Raw genomic sequence first — 21,140 nt, forward strand, 5'->3', positions numbered from 1 at the left:
TCTTTGGAATACACATACATGCGACCAAGCTAATGTAACCCTTTTCGAACGGCGTTTCATTTTAACGCTAAGACCGGAGCTAAACACACACAAATGACGAGAACCCTCCCGTTTGTCAAAGCACAAAGCAAAATGTAGCGTTTTATTTTATTTTATTTTAATCTTCTTGGATCTATAGATGTACTGCGTGTTGACACGTGGTGCATGACATATCGTGAGCTTGTGTTGAGAGAAACGAAACAGAATCGAACAAGAACTTCCCCGAGAAAAAGGGAATATTATTCGGGCATAGTCGACGGCCGTATCCGCGAGAGAGCTCCTCTTTGTTTGGACAAATGACCTTCGACAGGTCCCCATTAAAAATTACTACGTGCCAGCAAAGTTTTTGGCTCCGAGATATATCCCCTCCCAAGAAGATGGGAAAACGAAGTGCAAAGTTAAGGTTCTTTTTTTTTTGAAACAAGTAGAAAGTTAAGTTATTATTATGAAAGGAAGAAAGTTGGCTGGTTGGCTCACAAAACACATGGCGATGTAGGAATATAATGCACTGTTTTTGAAACACTGTTGGCGATGTACTGTTTAGTGGCAGCACGAGCACGGAATAGAATGCAAACTAAACTAAGCGTGGTTGGAATGCTTCGTCTTCGATCCAATCATCTGCCGTTTCCAAGATGGATGATGCATGTGCGAATTGTCCTTGATCCCACGTCGGATCACGCATATTCGATCCTCGATAATAATGGAGTAGGTGGTGTTTTGGACGTACGCTAAGCACGGTGCTTAGTCTCTTCCTTGCATTCTTTACTCTCTTTTTTTTGTTTCAGAAAATTAGATGGGACCATTGGGCCGGTCCAACAAGGCTTCTCCATCCAGAGCTTAAAGATCGTACAGCAACTGAGGCCCAAGTAACCCAACTGTCCAACGCGGCCTACATTACGATCTGAACCACCCCTCCAGCCGGCCCAACAAAGGCCTAAGAGAGAACATCCATCCAACGGCCCCGTCCCACCCACGTGGCGTCCATCCGAAGGCGCTAGGGTTCTTGCTTGCCGTCCCGTCCGCGGACGGTATAAAGCCAGCCCCGCCTTCCCCGTCCGCTCTTTCTCTCTTCGCTACTCCCTCTCCGCCGCCGCACCGAAACACGTAAGGTCTCCGGCCGCCGCCGCCTGTCTCTCACTCTCTCTCCTCACCTCGGTTTCCACGTTCGCATCATCCGTTTCATCTCTTGTCCTGCTAGATCTCGCTCGATCTCACTGTTCCTCCGCCGTTTTTTTCCTTCTGCAGGGCGTGAGACTCATCGGCGGCAACCATGAGGTACGTGCAAGCTCCGTCCCATCGCATCGGTTGGGTTATAGCCTTGCTTTTACGTGGCTGCGGGTTTGCAACACTGTGTAATCGCCAGGTTGCCTTAGGGATGCCTCGTTTGCATGTTGGCCAGTAGGTTTATGGTTTATGGGAGGATAGTATAGTTTTTCAGGTCGACTGGAATGTCAGTTCGAGAGAGTGGTTCCGTAGTTCCATGGGTGGAGTTTAAGATCTCCCGCGTGAGAAAGTGATTCGATAGCTCCAGTGCTCGTAGTTCGTGAATGTGATTCAGTTTAGCGTCAGTAAGGTTAATTAATTTACATGTGACCAGAAAACTGTCAGTGAGCTCAGCTTGTGATTAAGGATATGTGCCTGGATGCTAGATTATGCTAGAGCAGGTTGGTTTAGTTGCGAGAATGTGATTACCTCCTACAGGTGATTATGCTGAATGTATAGTCAGTCTGAATGCTAGATTATGCCAGAGCAGGGTTATTTCATTGCTACAAGTAGAATTGTATGGTCTGTCTGTATGCTTGATTATGCTGGAAGAGGTTGACTTGATTGCTAGTATAGCGTATGGTCTGTTCGTACAACATTGAGGCGCTGAGCTTCTCTTTTTAAAACAATTGCAGTAAGCTCCAGAGTGAGGCGGTCAAGGACGCCATCACCCAGATTGTGGGTGACGCCAGAGAGAAGAAAAGGAAGTTCACCGAGACTGTTGAGCTCCAGATTGGTCTCAAGAACTACGACCCGCAAAAGGACAAGCGTTTCAGCGGCTCCGTGAAGCTGCCCCATATCCCCCGCCCCAAGATGAGGGTGTGCATGCTTGGTGATGCCCAGCACGTTGACCAGGTAACGATACTCCCTCCCTAGGCAGCTTGTGAGCTTAGTTTACTTGCTGATCCAATGTTTTGGCATATTTTATATTGTTTCTGTTGGACAGTGAATGTGCATTAGGACAGTTGCATGTCTCCATTGCATTCCATATATGTTCACATAGATTTAGTTGCCAGCTGTAATATATAACTGTATCTTTGTTTGGTCTGTGAAGACTGTGATACCCTAGTAACACATCTATCGCGCATCTATTTTGTTCAGTTTTGCATTGACAGTCCTAATAAGTTATCATGGCTTGATACTTTTGCAGGCTGAGAAGTTGGGGCTTGCCTGCATGGATGTTGAAAGCCTAAAGAAAATGAACAAGAACAAGAAGCTTGTTAAGAAGCTTGCCAAGAAGTACCATGCTTTCTTAGCATCAGAGGCCATCATCAAGCAGATCCCCCGTCTCCTTGGTCCCGGTCTCAACAAGGCAGGCAAGTGCTCCATCTCATCACAAGAGCTTTTTGTTAATGTTTTTGTGATTATACAAACTCTTGTCATGTACTGTCAACAACAACATGCTTGCTAACTGAATCACATTGATCCCACTGCAGGCAAGTTCCCCACACTGGTTAGTCACCAGGAATCCCTTGAAGCTAAGGTCAATGAGACGAAAGCTACCATCAAGTTCCAGCTAAAGAAGGTTCTGTGCATGGGTGTTGCTGTGGGTAACTTGTCGATGGATGAGAAGCAGATCCAGCAAAACATCCAAATGAGCGTCAACTTCCTCGTGTCCCTCTTGAAGAAGAACTGGCAGAATGTGAGTCATGTTCCTAGTTCTTTGCGCAACTTGCTTCTGGTATTATTAACCATGTTATCAAGTTTACACATCCAGATTTAGAGATCCGGCACAAATGGAACTGGTTTCTTTGACAAAACAATCAACTGGCTATTAGTTATTTCCTGAGTTCTTATGGCTTTATGATTTTTATTTTCCAGGTGAGGTGCCTGTACGTGAAGAGCACCATGGGGAAGCGCGTGAGGGTGTTCTAAGTGGGTGTGATCAAGCGAAGTTGATAAGATACCGGACTGTCGACCTGAGCTTGTCTTTAAATTAGATCTTTTGCACTGATATCAATTTTGTGTTTGCCTAAGCGAATATCAAAGAAGTATTTGAGCTCTTGTGTTAGTCTTTTCTTGAACAGAAATTTATGGGAGAAATCGAACTGTGTTTTGAGTTATCGTTTTTAAGGTTCTACATTTGTTCTTGTTGAAGCGGCTATCTGATTCCGATTTTTTATCTCTGTTTATGCTTGCGTAAGTTTGTGTCTTGGTGGATTTGACGAAACAAGAGTTTTTTGTCTATGTAGTAGGAATTGGTAATACCATGGCGGAGTGTAGTTATCAGCAGCCATTTCCTTCATACAAGCCTATGAAACGAAAACTTGTAAGGTAGCTTGTTTACATGCATTTACAAAACAGTCTCTAACTCAAACTCGTAAAACTTTGCGTAGATGCTAAGGGACGATGAAGGGGATGACCATGGACAGGAAGCTGTCATATGTGAGAGCAGCCGAGCCAGTGTAGCGCGAATCCTTCTCCTTGAACTTTTCAGTCAGACCCTGCGCGTAACAACAGCGAACATGTCTTGTCAGAAATGATATGAAACTTGCAGATTCATTACATGATCCAAACATGTACAATTGATTTGCAAACATACCTTGACAACCATCCCACACCTTGAGAAATCGAAACCCGGAAAGCACATGAATTTCAGTTAGTCATCTGTTAAGACATGAAGAATGCTGAAACCTGGAGATAATCTCGTATGACAGACAGAATGTACTCACTCTACAAAGTTGTCGAAGTCGAGCGCGCCGCGTCGGGAAACACCATTGTTGTAGTTTGCGATGAGAAGCTCGATGACCGAAGGTGGAACCGCGTACCCCAGGCCGCGAAGAGCTTCTCTCAACTCATCGGAGTCGATCTTCCCGCTCCGGTCCCTGTCGTATCTGTCGAAAATGCCCTGGATGGTGCCATCAAGTAGAGAATTAAGCCGGTTGCTGTTGCAAGATGTAAGGAACGACAGACTACAGCCTGCCAATAGTTCTTTCTTTCTTATTGACTTTTCCCCATCATACAATTCTCAAGTTATCTGTCGAAAATGCTCTATAGATTCTCAAGTTATCTGTCGAAAATGCTCTAGATGGTGACATGAAGAATAGTTAAGCCCCCAATAGCTGACTGTGGACGGAATTAATAATGGAGGAAATGTTTGATGCTATGAAATAGTTTGACCAACACTACACTAGGATATAGTATCCTGTTCCCCTGTTGACTTGCCCCATGATACAAAACCCTCAAATTAGTTCGTTAGTGTGAATGTGAATAATTCCAATTACATAATGTTGCTGATTGGCGGAACCGACTGTTGTTCCATACAGAGAAACAGGTCCTCCACCAGGCCACCATTTGCAGTTAAAAACACACTCACATTATTCAGCAGATTCATGTATGTATGTACAGCGAATGACAAGTTGGCTGAATAATTTGGTGACTCCAAAACTGCAAATCGCAAGCAGTGCATGCATTCCGTTTCGCAATTAAACTAAACCATACAAGATTGAAAGAAGAATTTGACAGAGAAGCGAGTGAAGACTCACCCGCCATTGGCCAAGGCAGTTCCACAGCGACACGAACTCCGCTGGGCCTGCAACAAGCAAACAATCAAGTCCATCAGAACAAGAGTTTTAAGGTTGGCTTATTAAGGTTGAATGAGATAAATAATTCAGAGCATGAAGAATGGAGCAAATTAACAAGCAGGTGAGAATTAAGGTTGGTTGGTTGATTAGCCTCTCTACGTACATATGGAGAGATCAGAGGAGTTAATAATCGGGGAAGAATCAATTGAGAAGAAGGTTGATATGGATAATTTACCCATCCTGTTGGGCGGCGAGGATTCTGGGCGGCGGTGGTCGGAGAAGAGGAAGATGAGGAGGCGGATGGTGCGGAGGCTGAAGCGGTGGTGCGCGTCGGAGAGCGCCCCCTGCAGCTCCCGCTCGTCCACGCCACCGCTCCCGTCGCGGTCCGCCGCCCGGAACGAGCGCTCCACCTCCGGGTGCGTCCCCGCCGGGAACACCACGGCCGCGGGGCCTCCGAATCCTGAACCGAAACCAAATCCCCCCGTCGACGGCGGGTAGGGTCCGGCACCGTTGCCGTAGCCGTAGGGCGAGGAGGAAGAGGAGGAGGAGGGCGGCGCGTAGGCGTGGCCGTAGCGGTGGTGGTTGTAGCCGGCCATGGCAGGGAAGGATGGATGGATTGGAGGTATATCTTCTTGGTGGTAGCTTTTGCTGATCTCTGTCACGCAGTACGTAGGTTGGAGACGATGGTACGGATTCTTCTTCTTCTGCTGCTGCTATATATAGCCACGATCATCGATTCAGGATGGCCATGAGCGCGTGACGACTTGAATTTGCCTTTGACCTCATCCGGCTGAAAGCAGAATGCTTAGCGAGGAAGAAGAAGAAGACGACGAACTGACCGCGAAGAAGAAGAAGAAGAAACTAGGAGGAAGAGAGGAGACGTGTACGCAACGTACGTGCGGCACCGAGACATGTTCATGTTAATTTAAGTAAGTAAAGCAAAGCTTGCGGCTACTTAATTATCTGTTCTATAAATTAGGCGAGTTCTCTGTCAACGGCCACCGTTCCTTCTTGCGTTGCCTGCGTATTTGGATACCGCGGCTGCGGCTAATTAAAAGTTGGCTGCCATTTTGGTTCAATAAAAAAAAACAAGCGCGCAGACCTTCCAACAAAAATAAATTAACAGCCAAGACTCTTCCTGATTTGTCCTAGCTAGGACAAAACTATCAACACGTCCTCAGGAAACGGAGAAACACGTGTCCGCCATCCAGTCGGCTAAATCCAACGGCTCACACTGCGCTTGTCAGGAATCCCGTCAAAATTGCTAAAATCGTTTGTTTTGGGTTCGCTGTTACACTTTGCCCGAATGTTCGCGGCGTAGCAGACAAATTAGCAACAAGTGTGGTTCTGCGAGACAAATGACTGGAGAAGTGTGGTTTTTTGAAATTTATTCTCAAACGAATATGTTCATCATGCAAGGAAAGTGATTGAGAGAATTGACATGGTACCACCCATCAAAACCAAGCCATAATACCACTACCATCTCAATTTTTCATGCCACCATGCCACTGCTGCCAGCTGACTAACGGTCAGCGTGTTGTTGAGATTGTTAGATTTTTTGAGTTCACAAAAATACACCATTTTACACCAGCTCATCCCGTCGTACCCAGCCACAGGCCATGGCGGCACACCCAGCCACCAGTAGGCTTCACCGCCGCTCACTTCCCTGCGTGGATCACTTCTACCTCTAGCTGCCGCCGCTGCCTTCTTCCCTGTTGACCCCGCCACGCGGTCGTCCGCCATCACGAGCAGAAGACACGATCGGTCGCACCGGCAAGCTGGGCCACCGTCGCCGTCGGATTCTGCGGCACCGACACGCTGGGTCACCGTCGCCGTGGGTTCTGCCGCGCCGGAGATCTTGGCGCCGGATCCATATTGGGCTCTACCGTGCCGGTGAGCTTGGCCGCCGTCGCCCTTGGACTGCTGCGTCTCTGGTCTGGTCTGCACTCATCCCCGAGACCATCGCTCCCTCCCCTGCGGTCGACCACCGCCACCACGCAGTGCAAACTCCGCTCCCCTGCAACAACCTCGATTATCCACAGTGTGTGAAAGTGTGAAAATAATGCTTTTTGCTCAAACTCTGCCAAGATGCTGCTGGAATTCTATTCGAAGAGGTTCCGTCAGTGCTGTTAGCGTTCTGTGGCTTGTAGTGGTATTATGGTATGGAAAACTGAGATGGTAGTGGTATAGTGGCATATTTGGTTTTTTTAATGGTATTTTGGAATAGTTAGTTTTGATTAGTGGCATTGTGTCAATTCTCTCGAAGTGATTTAAGTGGAGAGAGCATTTTTTTTAGTACACGAGTATCACCTGCCGTTGCCCTTCTTCTTATGGACTGCAATAACAAGTGGAGAGAGCCAAAGGAGCCAAGAGCGACAGCTCGATCCATCCATCGTCTTCTTGCCGCGAATGCAAACAAACCAAACCGGAAAGAAAAATCCGATATTTTCCTTCTCTCTTTCTCTCTGCTTTGCGGACAATTCCACTCCACTGCACTGCAGCCACTAGATCGACAGCGTTTCCTGCTCGGCTCTGCTCGGCTCGGCTCCCGCGGGGGATCCATGGCCGCGGCGCTCCGCCTCCCGCCTCTCCTCCTCCCCTCCCGCGCCGCTCGACCTGCCGGCGCCGCCGTCCGTGGCAGCCGGAGGAGCCGGGCAGCGACGTCCAGGATCGCCGCGCAGCTCGACGACACCGCCGCTACGAGTACGACCTCCACGTCCAGCGCGCCGCCCGCCGGGTTCACGCCGCCGGAGCCCCAGCGGTTCGCGGTCAAGCCCGGCCAGTCCAGCAACATCGCCGGGGCCTCGCTCGCCTTGCCCTTCCGCCTCGGCACCGGCGTCTTCGTCCTAGGGTAAGTATCCTACCGACCGCGACCAAATTGGACTACCTTATGCCGCCCAAATTGAACTCGATTGCATCCCCTGCACTTTGATTGAAATCGGAAGCGTTTCTGTGCTAGCCAAGTACTCTATGTACCTATTTCTGTTTCAGCTGAGCTAGCTGCTTCACCCCTGGATTCATCGACCAGCTAATTAACAATGTCTACTTACTTTGGTAGTCAAATCAAACACCCCAGTTCAATTTGAATCTGAATTTGATTGCTGCAGTCCACTTTGATGTGAGCTATATGTAGCTGCTTCACGCAACAACTGTTATCACGGTCTCGCTAACAAATAACAATGTCCAGTTCACCAGTCAATTACTTTGATCGTCCAACTATAGAACAAAAATGTGTTGCTACTTTGAGGGCGGCTACTACTACTACTGGCTCACACATCTGGTTGAGTTGATTCAATCGCCTATTCCATAGCTTTGAAATTCTTAGGTGGGGTTTTATTTGATTCCTATGTTTGTACATGTGCAGTTATGGAGTATCAATTGTTGACGCTGACCAGATACCACCAGATCAGTACGCTTTGGAGTTCCAAGGTGACCTCTCTTTGCTCGAACTCCCAGCATTTGGCCGCAGCACGGAAATATCAAGAATCAGACAACATGGTGTAGCTAGCAGAATATATAGTAGTTGATGTACACAAGTACACAACCATATTTTTTGTACTTGTTCAGTTCTTTAGTTTAAACTAGTACTAGTACACATAATAAATGTGTTTCTTGATTTAGGTCGGAAGGTGAAAGAGACATCAAAGATTGGGCAGTGCCCTCGACCGGCAAAGCCTATTGAAATATACGAGTTTGAAGGGTTTGCACCTTTCTTTCCATTCAGATTCAAACTGATTTTCCTTTCTGTTTCTGACTGCACCTAGTATTTTCTTCTGACTACTGAAGCTGATTTACCTTTTTTCCTTCAATTTGTTGGTGTTCTCTGGCTAAAACATCAGCTGCCCATTTTGTCGAAAGGTGAATATTTTGTTAAGTTCGCTATATTTGTGTGCTGCAGTTGTCACTCTTCATATATGAATCACGTCGGTGTTTATAGTTGCCATGTAAATCTTGCAGGTGCGAGAGATGGTATCCGTCCTGGACCTTGATGTGTTATTTTACCCCTGTCCTATGAATGGCCCAACCTTCCGTCCAAAGGTTCTAGAGATGGGCGGAAAGAAACAGTTTCCCTACATGGTATGCAACATGTCCTCACAAATTCTGTGGCTTGTTAGTCTTTGAATGTGATCTTAGAGATTTGACGATCACAGTTGATTTACCTTTCACTAATAATACTCATGTTGCTGAACTCTTTATTCCCGACACCCGAGCAACATGGTGTATTATCAGAATTATGTGCTTTGTTCTTCAGTATTAAACGAAACGAAAACAGGGGGTTCTGCAACTATTTCGGGAAGAAACCGTTGAATGATGAAAGTAAAATCACTCTTGCGTTGCAGGTTGATCCAAACACAGGAGTTGCCATGTATGAATCAGATGACATCATAAAATATCTGGCGAAAACTTACGGTTAGTTTTACCATACCTAACTTTTCCTGTACCTTACAAGCTCGTTCTTAGCTCCTCCACTCACGCTTGTTTTTCAGGTGATGGAACTGTTCCGATTATGCTATCGCTTGGTCTCTTGACAGTAAGTAACTAATAGTTGACAATCCAAGAGTAGGATTATTATTACTAGTTAACATTCAGTTGTGCAGTTTGCGTAATTTTGTATTGTTTAATTTGTAGACAATAACGGCAGGCCTTGCTTTGATCGGGCGTGGCGGCAAGGTAAATTGCCAACAAGCCATCGAAGCTTGTTTATTCCATGTAATCCTCTGAAACAATTTGCTCAAACCATACCTATTACTGATTGCAGGGATCTGCCTACACTCCGGCAAAGCTTCCAGCCCAGCCAATAGAGATATGGGCATACGAGGTCTCAATCCTTGCTACTCCTGATTAGTCATAGCATTGAGGTTATTATTTGATATTTGTCGTAGTCTACTACCATTTCCAGGATCTAATTGTTGCATACTTTATTACCAGGGATCTCCTTTCTGTAAAATAGCACGTGAGACCTTCGTCGAATTGGAGTTGCCACACTTGCTACACAGGTATCTGAAACATCTGTCGAGAAATAGCTGAATATTCTGACATTCACAGCATGATAACAGTTCAAAATACTTGTATGAATGACTCTGGACTATCACTAGTATAGCAGCTGTCAAAACCTGCTGTCTACACAACCTAAAAACATGATCTTGTTGATAGTATGCATATTTGTAGCAGCATCCCCGCAAGACTATGTAACAAAAACGTTTTGCTGCAGCTGTGCGCGTGGCAGCCCGAAGCGACAGGATTTCTTCAAGAAATACGGACTTTTCCAGGTTTGCAACTCTCTGGTTCCATGCCATTCTATCTCAATTTTCTCCACGCAAGTTTTACCGTACCCGGACAGCGTGGTTTACTCTTACTAACTGTCTTGACAGGCGCCTTACATCGAGGATCCTAACACCGGGGTGAAGATGTTCGAAAGCGCCGACATCGTGGAGTACCTGAGGGCAACATATGCCGCCTGACAAACAACAACCCCTGCCACCCTCCTCTCTCTCAAGTGTCCATATGTTATCATAGCTGCAGCTCATTTTCTTTACTAGGAAACTCTGAAACCTAGATGCACTACTATGATGTATAAAATGTAATAAATTTCCAGTCCACACTGAACATGAGGCAGTGTCTTGGCTTAGCTTCCCTAAGAAACACTGAAGCTCTGAGGCAGCAGAAGAAATAAATAAATGAAAGATAAATTTCAGAGATGGATGTCTCTTTGCTACCATCTTGACTCTTCGGATATACTCTCTCCGTTCTATAATTCTTGTCTCAAATTTGCCAAAAAATGGATGTATCTATTCCTAACAAACGTCTAGATACGGAACGGAACGAGTATCAGCATAACAAACAAAAATGGATGTATCTGATCTAGATCTTGATGGAGGGATCAGCAAACCGCAACCGCTCATCCGGGAGCAGCAGTGCTGTCCACGCCAAGAACCTGATTCTACTGTACATCCCAGCTCAGCTGCTCTGAAGAAGCAGTAAAAAAACAAAAGGCAACAAATAAACAAACAAACAAACAGGCTTTTACTGGGCCTGGGAACCAAATCCAAACCTAAGGGCTCATCATCCATGGGGAGCTCGACGTCGTCCCAGTCCCAGCAGCGGCGATGGAGCCTGACCTCGGCGCTCGCCGGCGCCGGAGCCACGGCCGCGGCGGCCGGCGTCCTCCTCTGCCGGCCGCGGGACCCACGCTTCGAGCTCATCTCCATCAGCCTCTCCAGCTTCCATTTCCGCCCCCCAGCAGCCCTAGACATGGGGCTCACTCTGACAGTGCACGCCACGAACCCCAACGTGGTGCCCGTCCGCTACGGGGCCTCCACGGTGACCATCCTCTACGGCGGCGACCGGCTCGGCACGGCGCGGCTCGACGCCGGCGGCCAGCCGGCCACCTCCTGCCGGCTGATCCAGCTCCCCGCCAGGCTCGACGGCGTCGAGCTGGCCAGCCATGCCGGGGCGATCCTCGCCGATGCGGCGAGGAGGCATATGGAGCTGGATGCAGAGGTGGAGATCGCTGGCGAGGCGGCGGTGATGTTGTTCTGGGCCAGGAGGTTCTCTGTGAGGATCCGGAGCCATATCGTCGTCGACCCGGTGTTCCTCGACGTCGTCGAGCAGGATAGCAGCTCCCAGATGCAGCTCTACCTCACCTGAGTCCTGAACTCGAAGGAAATCACCCCCAACAAGTAGCTCTCTATGTTTAAGTCTGAATTCTCAAGCATCATCGTGTTATCACACAACAAAATGGTACACTCTCATCGTAGAATGTGGTGGAATGCAATGCGGTTCTGAGGATTGCAATGCAAATGTTTGATCATCATAGATTTTTTTTCTTTATGGCAAGAATGTTTGCTGCTCCACAACACAATAATATCACACAACAAAATGATACATTGGCGAGATGGCGGAAGGGGGAGACAATTGGGGAGTGAAGCTAAGGCAGCTAGCACTCCCTCAAGAAACCTAACACAACAAGGACATCAAAAGCTGGCTGATTTGATGTCCTAATAAGATTACACTGCACACAGATATCATAATATCAGTCGATCTCATCAGTTGAGGGTCGCGAGCGGCGAGCGTGGGATGAGCGACGGCTTGGGCTCCTTGGTCGATTCGTAGGGGTGGTTCTCGCGGAACTCGTCCATCAGGGACTCGATCGGCATCGCTCGAAGCGACTCGATGGCGCCTTTGCTCGGAACGTCTGGCTCAGACCTTACTGGAGTTTCACCGGTTGGCTCGTAGTCCTGCACAGAATAGCATTTGTAGGGAATTTCAGGCACATTGGATTGGGGATTTCGGGAAGGATATTAGCTCTTGTAGGATTTTGATCTCACCCTGTAGCTGCTTTGTAGAGCCTTATCGGCATGCTCGTTGACGCCTACAGCCTGGCCAGAGTGGTTCTCCTGCAGATGCTGAATCTCTAATGAATGTGCTTCCACTGTCGACACTACTCTTGAAGTCGAATTGCGTGCCTCGTCCAGCAGATCTGTGGCAAAGGAACATGAGCAAGCCAAGATTAGATGGGGAACTCCATGTAATTGAATAAGCAGTCATGTTGAGGCCAGATAAATTACTGTCAATATCTTGAAGTATGTCCTTGCTACTATTCGATGCTTGCTCTTCTGCAAGGGCGCGAGATGATGCAACCTCGGTCACATGTTGTTCGTTGTCTTCAATTGCACTCCTGAAATGTCCATATACTGAAGCTAATTAGGCTCTTCCAAGACTTACAAAATAAAGGATCAAAACTTGGCATGTTAGTGTGCTCTTTCCTTCTGAATTAATGCAATATAACAGGCTAAATTGGTGCCAAAATTGCCTTAGTTCAAAGTCAACATAGAGCAAACCCTCACGGAGAGCACACCTATCTATACGACAAAACCAAAGAAACTAACATCTAACTGAACAAGACAGGCTTGGCATGTAAGCAAAGATAAAAGTGATGAGAGTACTGTACTTGCCTGACAAGTGCTTCTACTTCAGCCACTTGTTTTGTGCACAAATCATTAACCGCAGCATGTGATTTTTTCCATTGTTGAGCAGCAGAGTCGACGGTGCATGCGCTGGACAAGTCCAGTACATATTTATTAGTTCGAGAACTCAAATCAGATATAAATGGATCAGTAAATGTTTAGATATTATGTGCAACTGTTTGAACATACCACTCCTGCATAATGGTTTCCATGCGACAATGCTTCGCTGAAGAGAAGCTGGAGCCAACTTTGCTGTCATTCTCCGCCTGCTCTGCAAACATTTCCCACTTTCTCTTAGCATCCTTCGTGACACCCTCCATAGCAGACGTGTGCTCATCCAGAAATGTCTTGTTTCCACGAGCAGCATCACCAAGAGAGTTTAATCTAACATCAACCTGCAGGAAACACGCATCCGGGGTATTATGACTTGCCTAGTGCTATTTAGTATACTGGTGACAAGCTTAAACTTTTTGCCAAATTGTAGTTTCCTAGTATGCACGCACCAGCTCTCTTTGTCGAACAATGTGTTTAGATACCAAACTGGTGATGTCCGCCAGAAGCCTTTGTTCCTCAGACTTTGATTGCTCCTGCACAAGATGATAGTATTAGATACATTAACATAATTTTGCAAATGAGTGGTGAGAGAAAAGGGGTGTGAATCACCTCGTAAGCCTTCTGAAATTCTTCAAGGCTTTTGACTTGTGCATCGTGAGTGTGATTCGTGTGGTTCTGCAACTTGGATGTTTCCTCCAAGTACTTCGCAAAGAGCCCAAGAATGTAGCTGGACATGTCTTTTGTTCTATCCAAGCTAATGGAGAAACTCTGCATGACAACAGGAGCAAAGTTAAACAAAGAGCTCTTCATAGTAGCTAAGATATACTGAAAATGTGGAGTTGTTAACAGTCAGATCAAGTAACAGACTTCTCGCAATTCCTTGGTGAAGTGTGCAAGTTCACTTCGATGGTCAGCTAACAAATTCTGTATATCTCTAAATATCTTCAGTGCCTCGCCCTCAACACAAGCTAGAAGCTGTTGGCAAGAATATACCGATGAGACTAATTGCAGCAAAGAGTAGTTATAAAGACAAAAGAGCGTCAATTTTGTGTTGGTTGAAAAAACAGGCAGATCACATACCTGGTCAAGACTGCAGCAGCTTGCTGCAGACAGGGATGATACATCCTCCAATGTTGAATTTGTGTTGGCTTTGTGTAGGAGCACAACATTTTGAAAAGCTTCCATGTGCGACATATATAATGACTTTGAAGCTAAAACCTTCTTCTTTATCTCCATTGTAGCCTTGAAATGTTTAAGCAAAGAATAAATACATACAACATGCAGGCACTGAGCCTAGATAAAATTTGTGTATAATTAGAGATAAGACATGCATATTTATGCATCAGTAATACATACCGTGTCATGGGAATCAACACAAGATTGGCATAGGTCCTCCACAGCCCTCAGGTGTTTGTTTTGTTGATCTATGGATGCAGTGAGGGTATTGGAGAGAATATCCAACTTCGAAGCAAGATCAGCTTGGAAAGAGTTCACCACGGACCTATTTGCAGCACTCAGCTTATCTCCCCTAGCTATTTTTGAATGCAGTGAAGCATTATCACGGCTACATTTTTCCAGTTCTGATCTCAGAACGCAAGCTTGGTGTGCTAAAGCATTTTCTGATGCAAAGAATTCGTCAAAATACTGTTAGAATTATCAAAACATGCTTTTTGCAGTAATGAAAAACGCGATATAAAATCAAACCTGCTTTTTTCTGCTCGGAGATAATGAATTCTTTCTCCTTCAGGTTGTAATGGGCTTGTTTTAAATCCTCTTTTGTCGTGGACAGTAGGTTGCCTGTATGCTCCAGGCTTTTCTATAACAGGACAGGTTATTAATCTTACAGTATAAATATCAATAAATGCGTATAACTAACAAGGAAAATATGATGTACCTCTGTAGCTTCAAGCTTTTTGCTCAAATCAGCAGAATGCTGAAGCTCAGAATTGTAGTTTTCTTGCAGATCACTGATTTGCTGAAAAGAAAGCAACATATTGATTCAGACAAGTAATAAATATAAAAGATTGAGTACTTCACCACCAGAGTACTTAACGAACCTTTTGGTTTGCTTCCAAAGAAGCGGTCATGTGCTCAATTTGATCAGCCATGCCCTTCCAGAAGAAACATAGGAAACTATCATAAAAAATGCTTTCTAACAAAATCACAAATAGTTACGAAGTTATGTTTTTTATATGAGTTCATGCTAGTATTTGGGGTGCCAGATACTACCTACCTTCCTCTCATTCTCCTCTTGCTGATACCTGTCTTTTGGAATGTACACTCCAACTTTTTCGCGTGCAGCGTAGACCTCTGGGAAGAAGTCAATACATGTAAGGTTATCCTGTAACCATCCAAATAACATAGAACTGTATGTAGGTTCATTAGGTACCTGCTTTAAGCCGGTCGATTTCTCCATAGAGATCTTTGATTAATGTTGATTTCATCATTTTTTGGTTAACCTGTAATATAGAGAAATATCAGCAACTGAGCAGATGTGACCAAGTGAAATTATGCTGACATACCCAAAACTGAGTTTATGCTGATGAAACATCGACTCTGAAAAACAAGAGATAATGATGCCAAAGTACCTCTGGCCTGTTCTTAATGCTCTTTGCCCGGTGTGCATAATCCAATGTACTCAGTGTCTCCTCGAGACAATGTACTGAAGGAGAAACAGTAGCAATAATGCAAGTTTTTGTTCTCCCTCCCAGTGAATCACGAAGCAACCTTGTGAGCTTACTGTCTCTGAAAAGCAAAGAAAGCGTAAATCAATGTAAGAAAGATGAATTACTGCATGCAAGGATCCTTGAACCACTTGGCTTACCTGTAAGGAACATGTCCAAGGTGCTCAACCAATGCCGTGATGACACGGCCTAAAGTAAGCAAGCTTTTGTTTATTTCACCAGCCTCTCTCGCTCGGCCCTACAATCAAGAAAACATGACATAACATAAGATTACCATAGAATTGAGAACAGATTTGATGGTGACCAAGTGAAACAGTAACATCAAAGCTAAATTATATTGCAAGATGTACCTCCCGAGCTCCAGAACGAGAGATATTCTCAGACCCAGCCAGATCAACCAGATTTAACTTCCCACATTTTATCAGCTCTTCTCCTTCAGGGGTTGCCTCTTTTATGTGAATGGTGATTGAGAAAAGCGAGTGTGAACGACTGAAAAAGTATAGATGATAATAAGCACTTAAGTTTGTTTAATTGTTACAGAATTTTTTTGAGATAAAGTATAGATAATAATAAGCACTTAGGTTTGTGTAAGTGTTACAAATTAACAGAAGGAGTGAGATTGAACCTTGATTGCTTGTTCAAAAGGGTCTCTGCTGTGCGGCGCTTGGCGGATCCTCTTTCCAAAAGAGAGAATATTTCACCAGCATTGGTAACTATTTCTTCCTCCAAACCTCTCACAAGCACCCCTCCTTTCCCATCCTCCATAAGAGGCAAAGGCTTTTTCTGCCGCTCTTCCAGAGCAACCTTAGATATCTCCTCTGGTGCAAGAAGATCAGTGATTTCCTCATTGTACAGCTCCAGAAATGTGACCTTAACACTGTACTCGGTGTTCTGCCTCTCCAATGCATCAAATATCTGCTTAACGGCTCTAGGTATGACCCCAGCATCTGAAGGTAACTGCCCCTTGGGCCCACTCTGCAAGCATTTTAAGCACAAGATATACCAAACCACTGAGTAAATCCCAACCTGGGCATAATGAAAAACAGTTGACAAGACAGCAAGAGAAGATAAGCTTGCCTTAGCTCTGCGGCACTCTCCTTCCATTGTATACGTCTTCCCCGTGCCGGTCTGGCCATAGGCAAAGATGGTGCAGTTGAACCCTTCCAGCACCTCGTTCACAATAGGAATGATGGCTTGGTCATACAGGTCTCGCTGCTTAGCTGTCGGCCCGAACACCTGCAAACGCAAACAAAAACAGAAGGGTGTGTCTTCGTGTTACACCTCTGCACTGAACAAGCAAAAGCTGAGACGGAATGCAGGCCCTCAGGCACCCCCCACAAGTATCAGCAGTTAGTTCAGAATAATTACATAGACTAGAGCTACTCAAAATATTGACAGGGCAGTTAGTTCGGAATAATTGCATATACTAGAGCTATTCAAAATATTGACAGGGGCGTGGACATCGTCAATTCTCCAGATTTATTAGGTGAAATGCACGGGAAAAATGCAGCTTGTGTAATTGGCACAAGTGCTCCAGATTTATCATGTGAAATGTGGCCGTTCCAATTCGCAACCCAGGCGAGTCAAGCTGCAGATTCAGCTTGTTCAGATGCAAACACCGCTAGCTGGAAGGAACTAGCACCAGGCAATCAAAGAGCACTGGGGTGGCTGAACCGCCGCCCCGGCGACCACAGAAATGCGGACGTGAAGAGGGAGAGGGGAAGTGGCGACCTTGTCGAAGGTGAAGACCCTGTCGATCTGCTTCCCGGCGATGGTCTGCGTGACGGCCACCTCCCGCTGGTAGTCGTTGCAGGTGACCACCTGCGGCGCGTTGCTCCTGAGCTCGTCGTCGCTGAAGGGCCTGAGCACGCACGCACGAGAAGGGGAGGCGGCTGTTAGGTCTGCGGATCTGAGCCGGCGAGTCAGTCCCGCGACGCGGAGAGGTGGGGGACCTACCTGCAGCGGAGGAGCACCTGCACGTTCACCGCCTTCTCCTTGTCCACCCGCGACATGGCGGCGGATGCGGCGGCGGCGGCGGCGGCGGCGGGATTCCGAGAATCTCTTCCCGTTGGGCGGTGGGGGAGCGGGGGTTGGGGATGGGGTTCGGAGACGAGAGGGGGAGAATTCAAAATTTTGGGAGTGTGAGATGCGGGGCGCGTCGCGTGGGTTCCTTCCTTTATGCACGCTTTGCCGTGGGAATGGGACCTCTAATGGCCAACTGGGCTTGGGCTCTAAACCATACGGCCCGTCCATCAGGCTTTTTCTGTCCCTGCCTTCTCCTGCTGCTACTGGGAATGGATAGTGTTGAGTGTTAACTTTTCTTCGAAGAATCCCCCCGAAAAAAAAACATTTCGTAGAAGAAAGGGATAAAAAGAACTTTTCTTAGAAGAAAGAAAAAGCATGACCTTTGTCCCCATGAGTGTAACATCTTGTGCCAGAATGATAAGCCTGACCAATAGTCATACAGAACACTGCCTCTGTTACAAGGCCCTGCATATCGTTGTCACTCCTTTGCGCCACTGTTCTGCGAACAACAGACGGTAAATGCATTCGCAAATCATTCGTGCTGGACTACCAAAGGCACAGACTGTCTCAGAACACAGCAACAGTCAAGCCAACCTCTACACGATCATCGCTGGCTATTGTCTGATGGATTCACACCGTGTTAACAAGTATACCGCTCCAGAAAAAGATCGACGAGGAGGAGCAAGCAGAAAGGACTGTAAAAAGGGAAGATGAAAGCACAATAATCTTCGGTGCTCAAGGCAGGCCTATGGTTAAATAAGAGAATCCGAACAAGGGCCAAACAGTCTTGTTGTGGTACTTCAGAATGTACATCGGAGCGGTGTCCCCTTCTTTGACAGAGCTTATACAAGTATTCCAGATATCTAACAGCATACAACGACATGAGAACAGTCCAGAGGGGCATTTCAGCTGTGCGCACAACATACTGGCAGCACGATTATATGGACATGGCGAGGTAAACTGGTCGAGTGCGCAGAAGAGAAAAAAAAAAAGGCTTTCGACACTCTAGCACTTGAAGCCCTTGCAAACCATCAACCAGAGGATGAGGATCAGAAATGCGACGCCACCGCCCACCATAAGCTTGAACCTCAGGTTCTGAAGCCACATCTTACGCCTCAGCTCTCTGCCATGCCTGTGGAAGCTGTCGGCCTGAGGCAAGTTTAATAAAACGTCCATCAGTGAAAGTTGCTTCCAAGTTGTAACAAAAACAGGATTATTCCAACACACAGGATACAGGTATCCTGGACTCATTACATGCATACCTGGGACTGTAAGTTTTCGGTCTTGCCCACCAAGAGTTCAATCTTCTCACCACGATCCAATATCTAAGCAATGTCCAGCACAGTCAGAGTAAACTCGATTAGATGAAAGATGGCAAACAAAAAATAAAATAAATAACTGTTGAATTGACGACTTCAATTAAATGATATGATGTTTCTGGCTATAAGTTGCACTTCGCATAGCTTGTTTTGTTGCAAAAATGGTAACTTCATCAGGCACTAGACTTAGATTTCTGCATAACTACAGCTAATCATATATGCTCCGGGATATTGCAATTTACTAGCAGAGTGAAAACTTCTGGAACAAAAGTTACACAGCCATCCAATAAATTCATATAAAAAATCGGTGGATAAAGCGAAAGAATACAGTAGCACGGATGACATCACAGAGCAATGGCAGTTGTGTTAAACTATGCATTCCTTGAAAGGAAGTGGTGTATCTTGAATGAACAATACAGGTTTTACAAGATCTAATAGTCGCTTGTTCAAATTGTACCAAATCTCACCACTACATGTTTATGGCCTAGTTTAAAAGTACTTATTTGCATGTGAATGCGCATAAACTCTGGCACAGAGTAATAGGTCTACACCAAGCGCCACGTTACTATTAAGTTAACTTTCAACCATCAAAGGAGATTTGCAGTGTTAACATGTGCTAAAAATATCAAATAACATGTTTATATTGCAGTATTGAACCCATGTTGAACAAAGTGCACATGACAGACTGATAGTCGACAGATGCGTTGATGGCTTTACACTTGACTTAAACAGAATAAATAAAGCATATTTCAGAAGAAGAAAAAAAGATTGAGAGAACTGAGAAACCTCACTCAGACAGTGCTTATTTCTGGAAACAGCATGTTCATTCGAATACATACCTTCTCAATGTTGTCCATCATGATCCCTTTGACCTCTGACAGATGCGATTTCACTTTGGAGAGCTTGCTAATTTCCTCTGGATGATTAATGCAATACTGCATATGATCCTTTAGCCTTGGACTATCCAGGAGAAAAGAAGAGGACTAATAAGAAACACTTCCATGGTAACAAGAAACCAGAGTACAATAACCCAACAAGGAACAATTCCATACCCGAATTCCCTGTCAAGATTGTAGGCAATGCTAAACCTGTCCTCAAACAGGAAGTCATCCTCATCTGCATCATCAGCCAGTGGGTGTTGCCCCTCCTCATCAATGCTTGACCCATACCGCTGCATGAAGTCTTCCTTAACCCGCTCTAGGAACACAAACGGCACGCTCCTCCCCACAGCCTCTTCAGCCACCACAAGGAACACTGCACACAGCATATGCCGGGATACATCAGGTCAATTCATCAGGTTCGCAGCACAGTGGCGGCCTGCCGTGATCTCGACAATCAATCAGGCGCACGGCCACGTGAACCAAAACAAAACAAAAGAGGGGGTAACCGGGAAGCGTACCGAAACCGCGGTCGACGAGGAAGTTGAAGGTGTGGCCATCGCAGGAGTAGGTGGACCTGGTGCTGTTGGAGGGCAGCTTCTGGAGGCACTGCACCGCGATGGTGCTGAAGTTGCCCGAGAAGGCGGTGTGCTCGGCCAGCACCACGGAGCCCTTGGCCACGAAGCTGTATATCAGCGTCTGCTTGCTGCTGCCACCGTTCATCGCGGCGTCCTCCTCCTCTGCCTCGGCCTCCCGAATTCAATCAATCAAAGCCGCTAACAAAACCCTAATAATCCCCAACAAAAACACAGGAATCAGCACACCGATCGGCGACAGTAGAGCTGGGAAATCTGGTGCGGCGTGTGTGCTGCCCGGCGGAAAAGTAAGTAACCTCGATTGATCCAAATTAATACCAGAGAGTTTGAAACAGAACAAAAATAAATACAGCAATAAATTAACAAGCACACGCGGCGCATGCCACGCACGCCAGGAGGGGATTGATTGAGAACCGGGGATGCTGGGGACTTGGAAAGAGTCGGTGATTCGGAAAGGGGTAAGAATCGTTTAATTTGAACTCATAATCGGATCGGATCTCGGCCACAGAACTCAGAAACGAAACCGGAGGCGGACGGGGAGAGCGTGGAGCTTGGACGGGGGGGAGGGGAGGGTGAGGGCCTCGAACCTTGTGGAAGCGCTGGCTGGCGTCGTCTCCGGCGGGGTTGTTCTCCTTGTCCTCGTCGCGGTGAGGCGACGGTGAATGTAAATCGATCGGAGAGGGGAGGTGGTTGCGGGTCGGTCTCGTGAATAGTCTTGTTGCGTTAGCGTGGCGTTGCCTTAGCTGCGAGTTAATCCTAATCCAAGGCTCATTTATGAAGTTACAGGTTTG

General features: G+C 46.3%; 6 protein-coding genes across 7 annotated transcripts; 3 read left to right on the plus strand and 3 right to left on the minus strand.

The window, feature by feature from the left end:
- Positions 1–1,052: 1,052 nt before the first annotated feature.
- LOC100824924 (60S ribosomal protein L10a) lies at positions 1,053–3,380 on the plus strand. Of its 2 annotated transcripts, none has more exons than XM_003574880.4 (6): positions 1,053–1,143; positions 1,285–1,314; positions 1,938–2,157; positions 2,453–2,618; positions 2,739–2,944; positions 3,124–3,380. In XM_003574880.4, the coding sequence occupies exons 2-6, from the start codon at positions 1,310–1,312 to the stop codon at positions 3,175–3,177; spliced, it is 651 nt and encodes a 216-aa protein (XP_003574928.1). In that variant the 5' UTR covers positions 1,053–1,143; positions 1,285–1,309; the 3' UTR covers positions 3,178–3,380. The 2 variants fall into 2 exon arrangements, with proteins under 2 accessions (XP_003574928.1, XP_010235405.1); XM_010237103.3 differs by having other exon boundaries at positions 1,065–1,148.
- A 114-nt stretch (positions 3,381–3,494) lies between these two features.
- LOC100834113 (probable calcium-binding protein CML50) lies at positions 3,495–5,738 on the minus strand. The gene is made up of 5 exons (XM_003572452.4): positions 5,062–5,738; positions 4,788–4,834; positions 3,975–4,150; positions 3,845–3,863; positions 3,495–3,746 (listed from the first exon to the last, which is right to left on the minus strand). The coding sequence occupies exons 1-5, from the start codon at positions 5,420–5,422 to the stop codon at positions 3,642–3,644; spliced, it is 708 nt and encodes a 235-aa protein (XP_003572500.1). The 5' UTR covers positions 5,423–5,738; the 3' UTR covers positions 3,495–3,641.
- Positions 5,739–7,218: 1,480 nt separating this feature from the next.
- On the plus strand, positions 7,219–10,525 carry LOC100825225. Its single transcript, XM_003574881.4, has 12 exons — positions 7,219–7,677; positions 8,191–8,255; positions 8,448–8,526; positions 8,666–8,684; positions 8,784–8,903; positions 9,167–9,236; positions 9,314–9,357; positions 9,456–9,497; positions 9,586–9,645; positions 9,756–9,823; positions 10,039–10,096; positions 10,199–10,525. The coding sequence occupies exons 1-12, from the start codon at positions 7,388–7,390 to the stop codon at positions 10,286–10,288; spliced, it is 1,005 nt and encodes a 334-aa protein (XP_003574929.1). The 5' UTR covers positions 7,219–7,387; the 3' UTR covers positions 10,289–10,525.
- A 314-nt stretch (positions 10,526–10,839) lies between these two features.
- On the plus strand, positions 10,840–11,627 carry LOC100825530. The gene has a single exon (XM_003574882.4). The coding sequence runs from the start codon at positions 10,896–10,898 to the stop codon at positions 11,472–11,474; it is 579 nt and encodes a 192-aa protein (XP_003574930.1). The 5' UTR covers positions 10,840–10,895; the 3' UTR covers positions 11,475–11,627.
- Positions 11,628–11,629: 2 nt separating this feature from the next.
- Positions 11,630–17,661, minus strand: LOC100834413 (kinesin-like protein KIN-5C). The gene is made up of 22 exons (XM_024461294.1): positions 17,488–17,661; positions 17,263–17,392; positions 16,609–16,767; positions 16,157–16,506; positions 15,882–16,020; positions 15,672–15,769; positions 15,436–15,592; positions 15,237–15,306; positions 15,081–15,157; positions 14,905–14,958; positions 14,742–14,822; positions 14,552–14,663; positions 14,204–14,466; positions 13,928–14,089; positions 13,715–13,822; positions 13,457–13,615; positions 13,297–13,380; positions 12,983–13,188; positions 12,782–12,883; positions 12,395–12,504; positions 12,155–12,306; positions 11,630–12,064 (listed from the first exon to the last, which is right to left on the minus strand). The coding sequence occupies exons 1-22, from the start codon at positions 17,541–17,543 to the stop codon at positions 11,873–11,875; spliced, it is 3,021 nt and encodes a 1,006-aa protein (XP_024317062.1). The 5' UTR covers positions 17,544–17,661; the 3' UTR covers positions 11,630–11,872.
- Positions 17,662–18,272: 611 nt separating this feature from the next.
- On the minus strand, positions 18,273–21,026 carry LOC100826157 (vesicle-associated membrane protein 727). The gene is made up of 6 exons (XM_003574884.4): positions 20,937–21,026; positions 20,275–20,540; positions 19,928–20,129; positions 19,715–19,835; positions 18,819–18,881; positions 18,273–18,705 (listed from the first exon to the last, which is right to left on the minus strand). The coding sequence occupies exons 2-6, from the start codon at positions 20,474–20,476 to the stop codon at positions 18,562–18,564; spliced, it is 732 nt and encodes a 243-aa protein (XP_003574932.1). The 5' UTR covers positions 20,477–20,540; positions 20,937–21,026; the 3' UTR covers positions 18,273–18,561.
- Between the last annotated feature and the right edge of the window lie 114 nt (positions 21,027–21,140).

This window comes from Brachypodium distachyon, chromosome 3, assembly GCF_000005505.3.
Source record: "Brachypodium distachyon strain Bd21 chromosome 3, Brachypodium_distachyon_v3.0, whole genome shotgun sequence".
NCBI lineage: Eukaryota > Viridiplantae > Streptophyta > Magnoliopsida > Poales > Poaceae > Brachypodium > Brachypodium distachyon.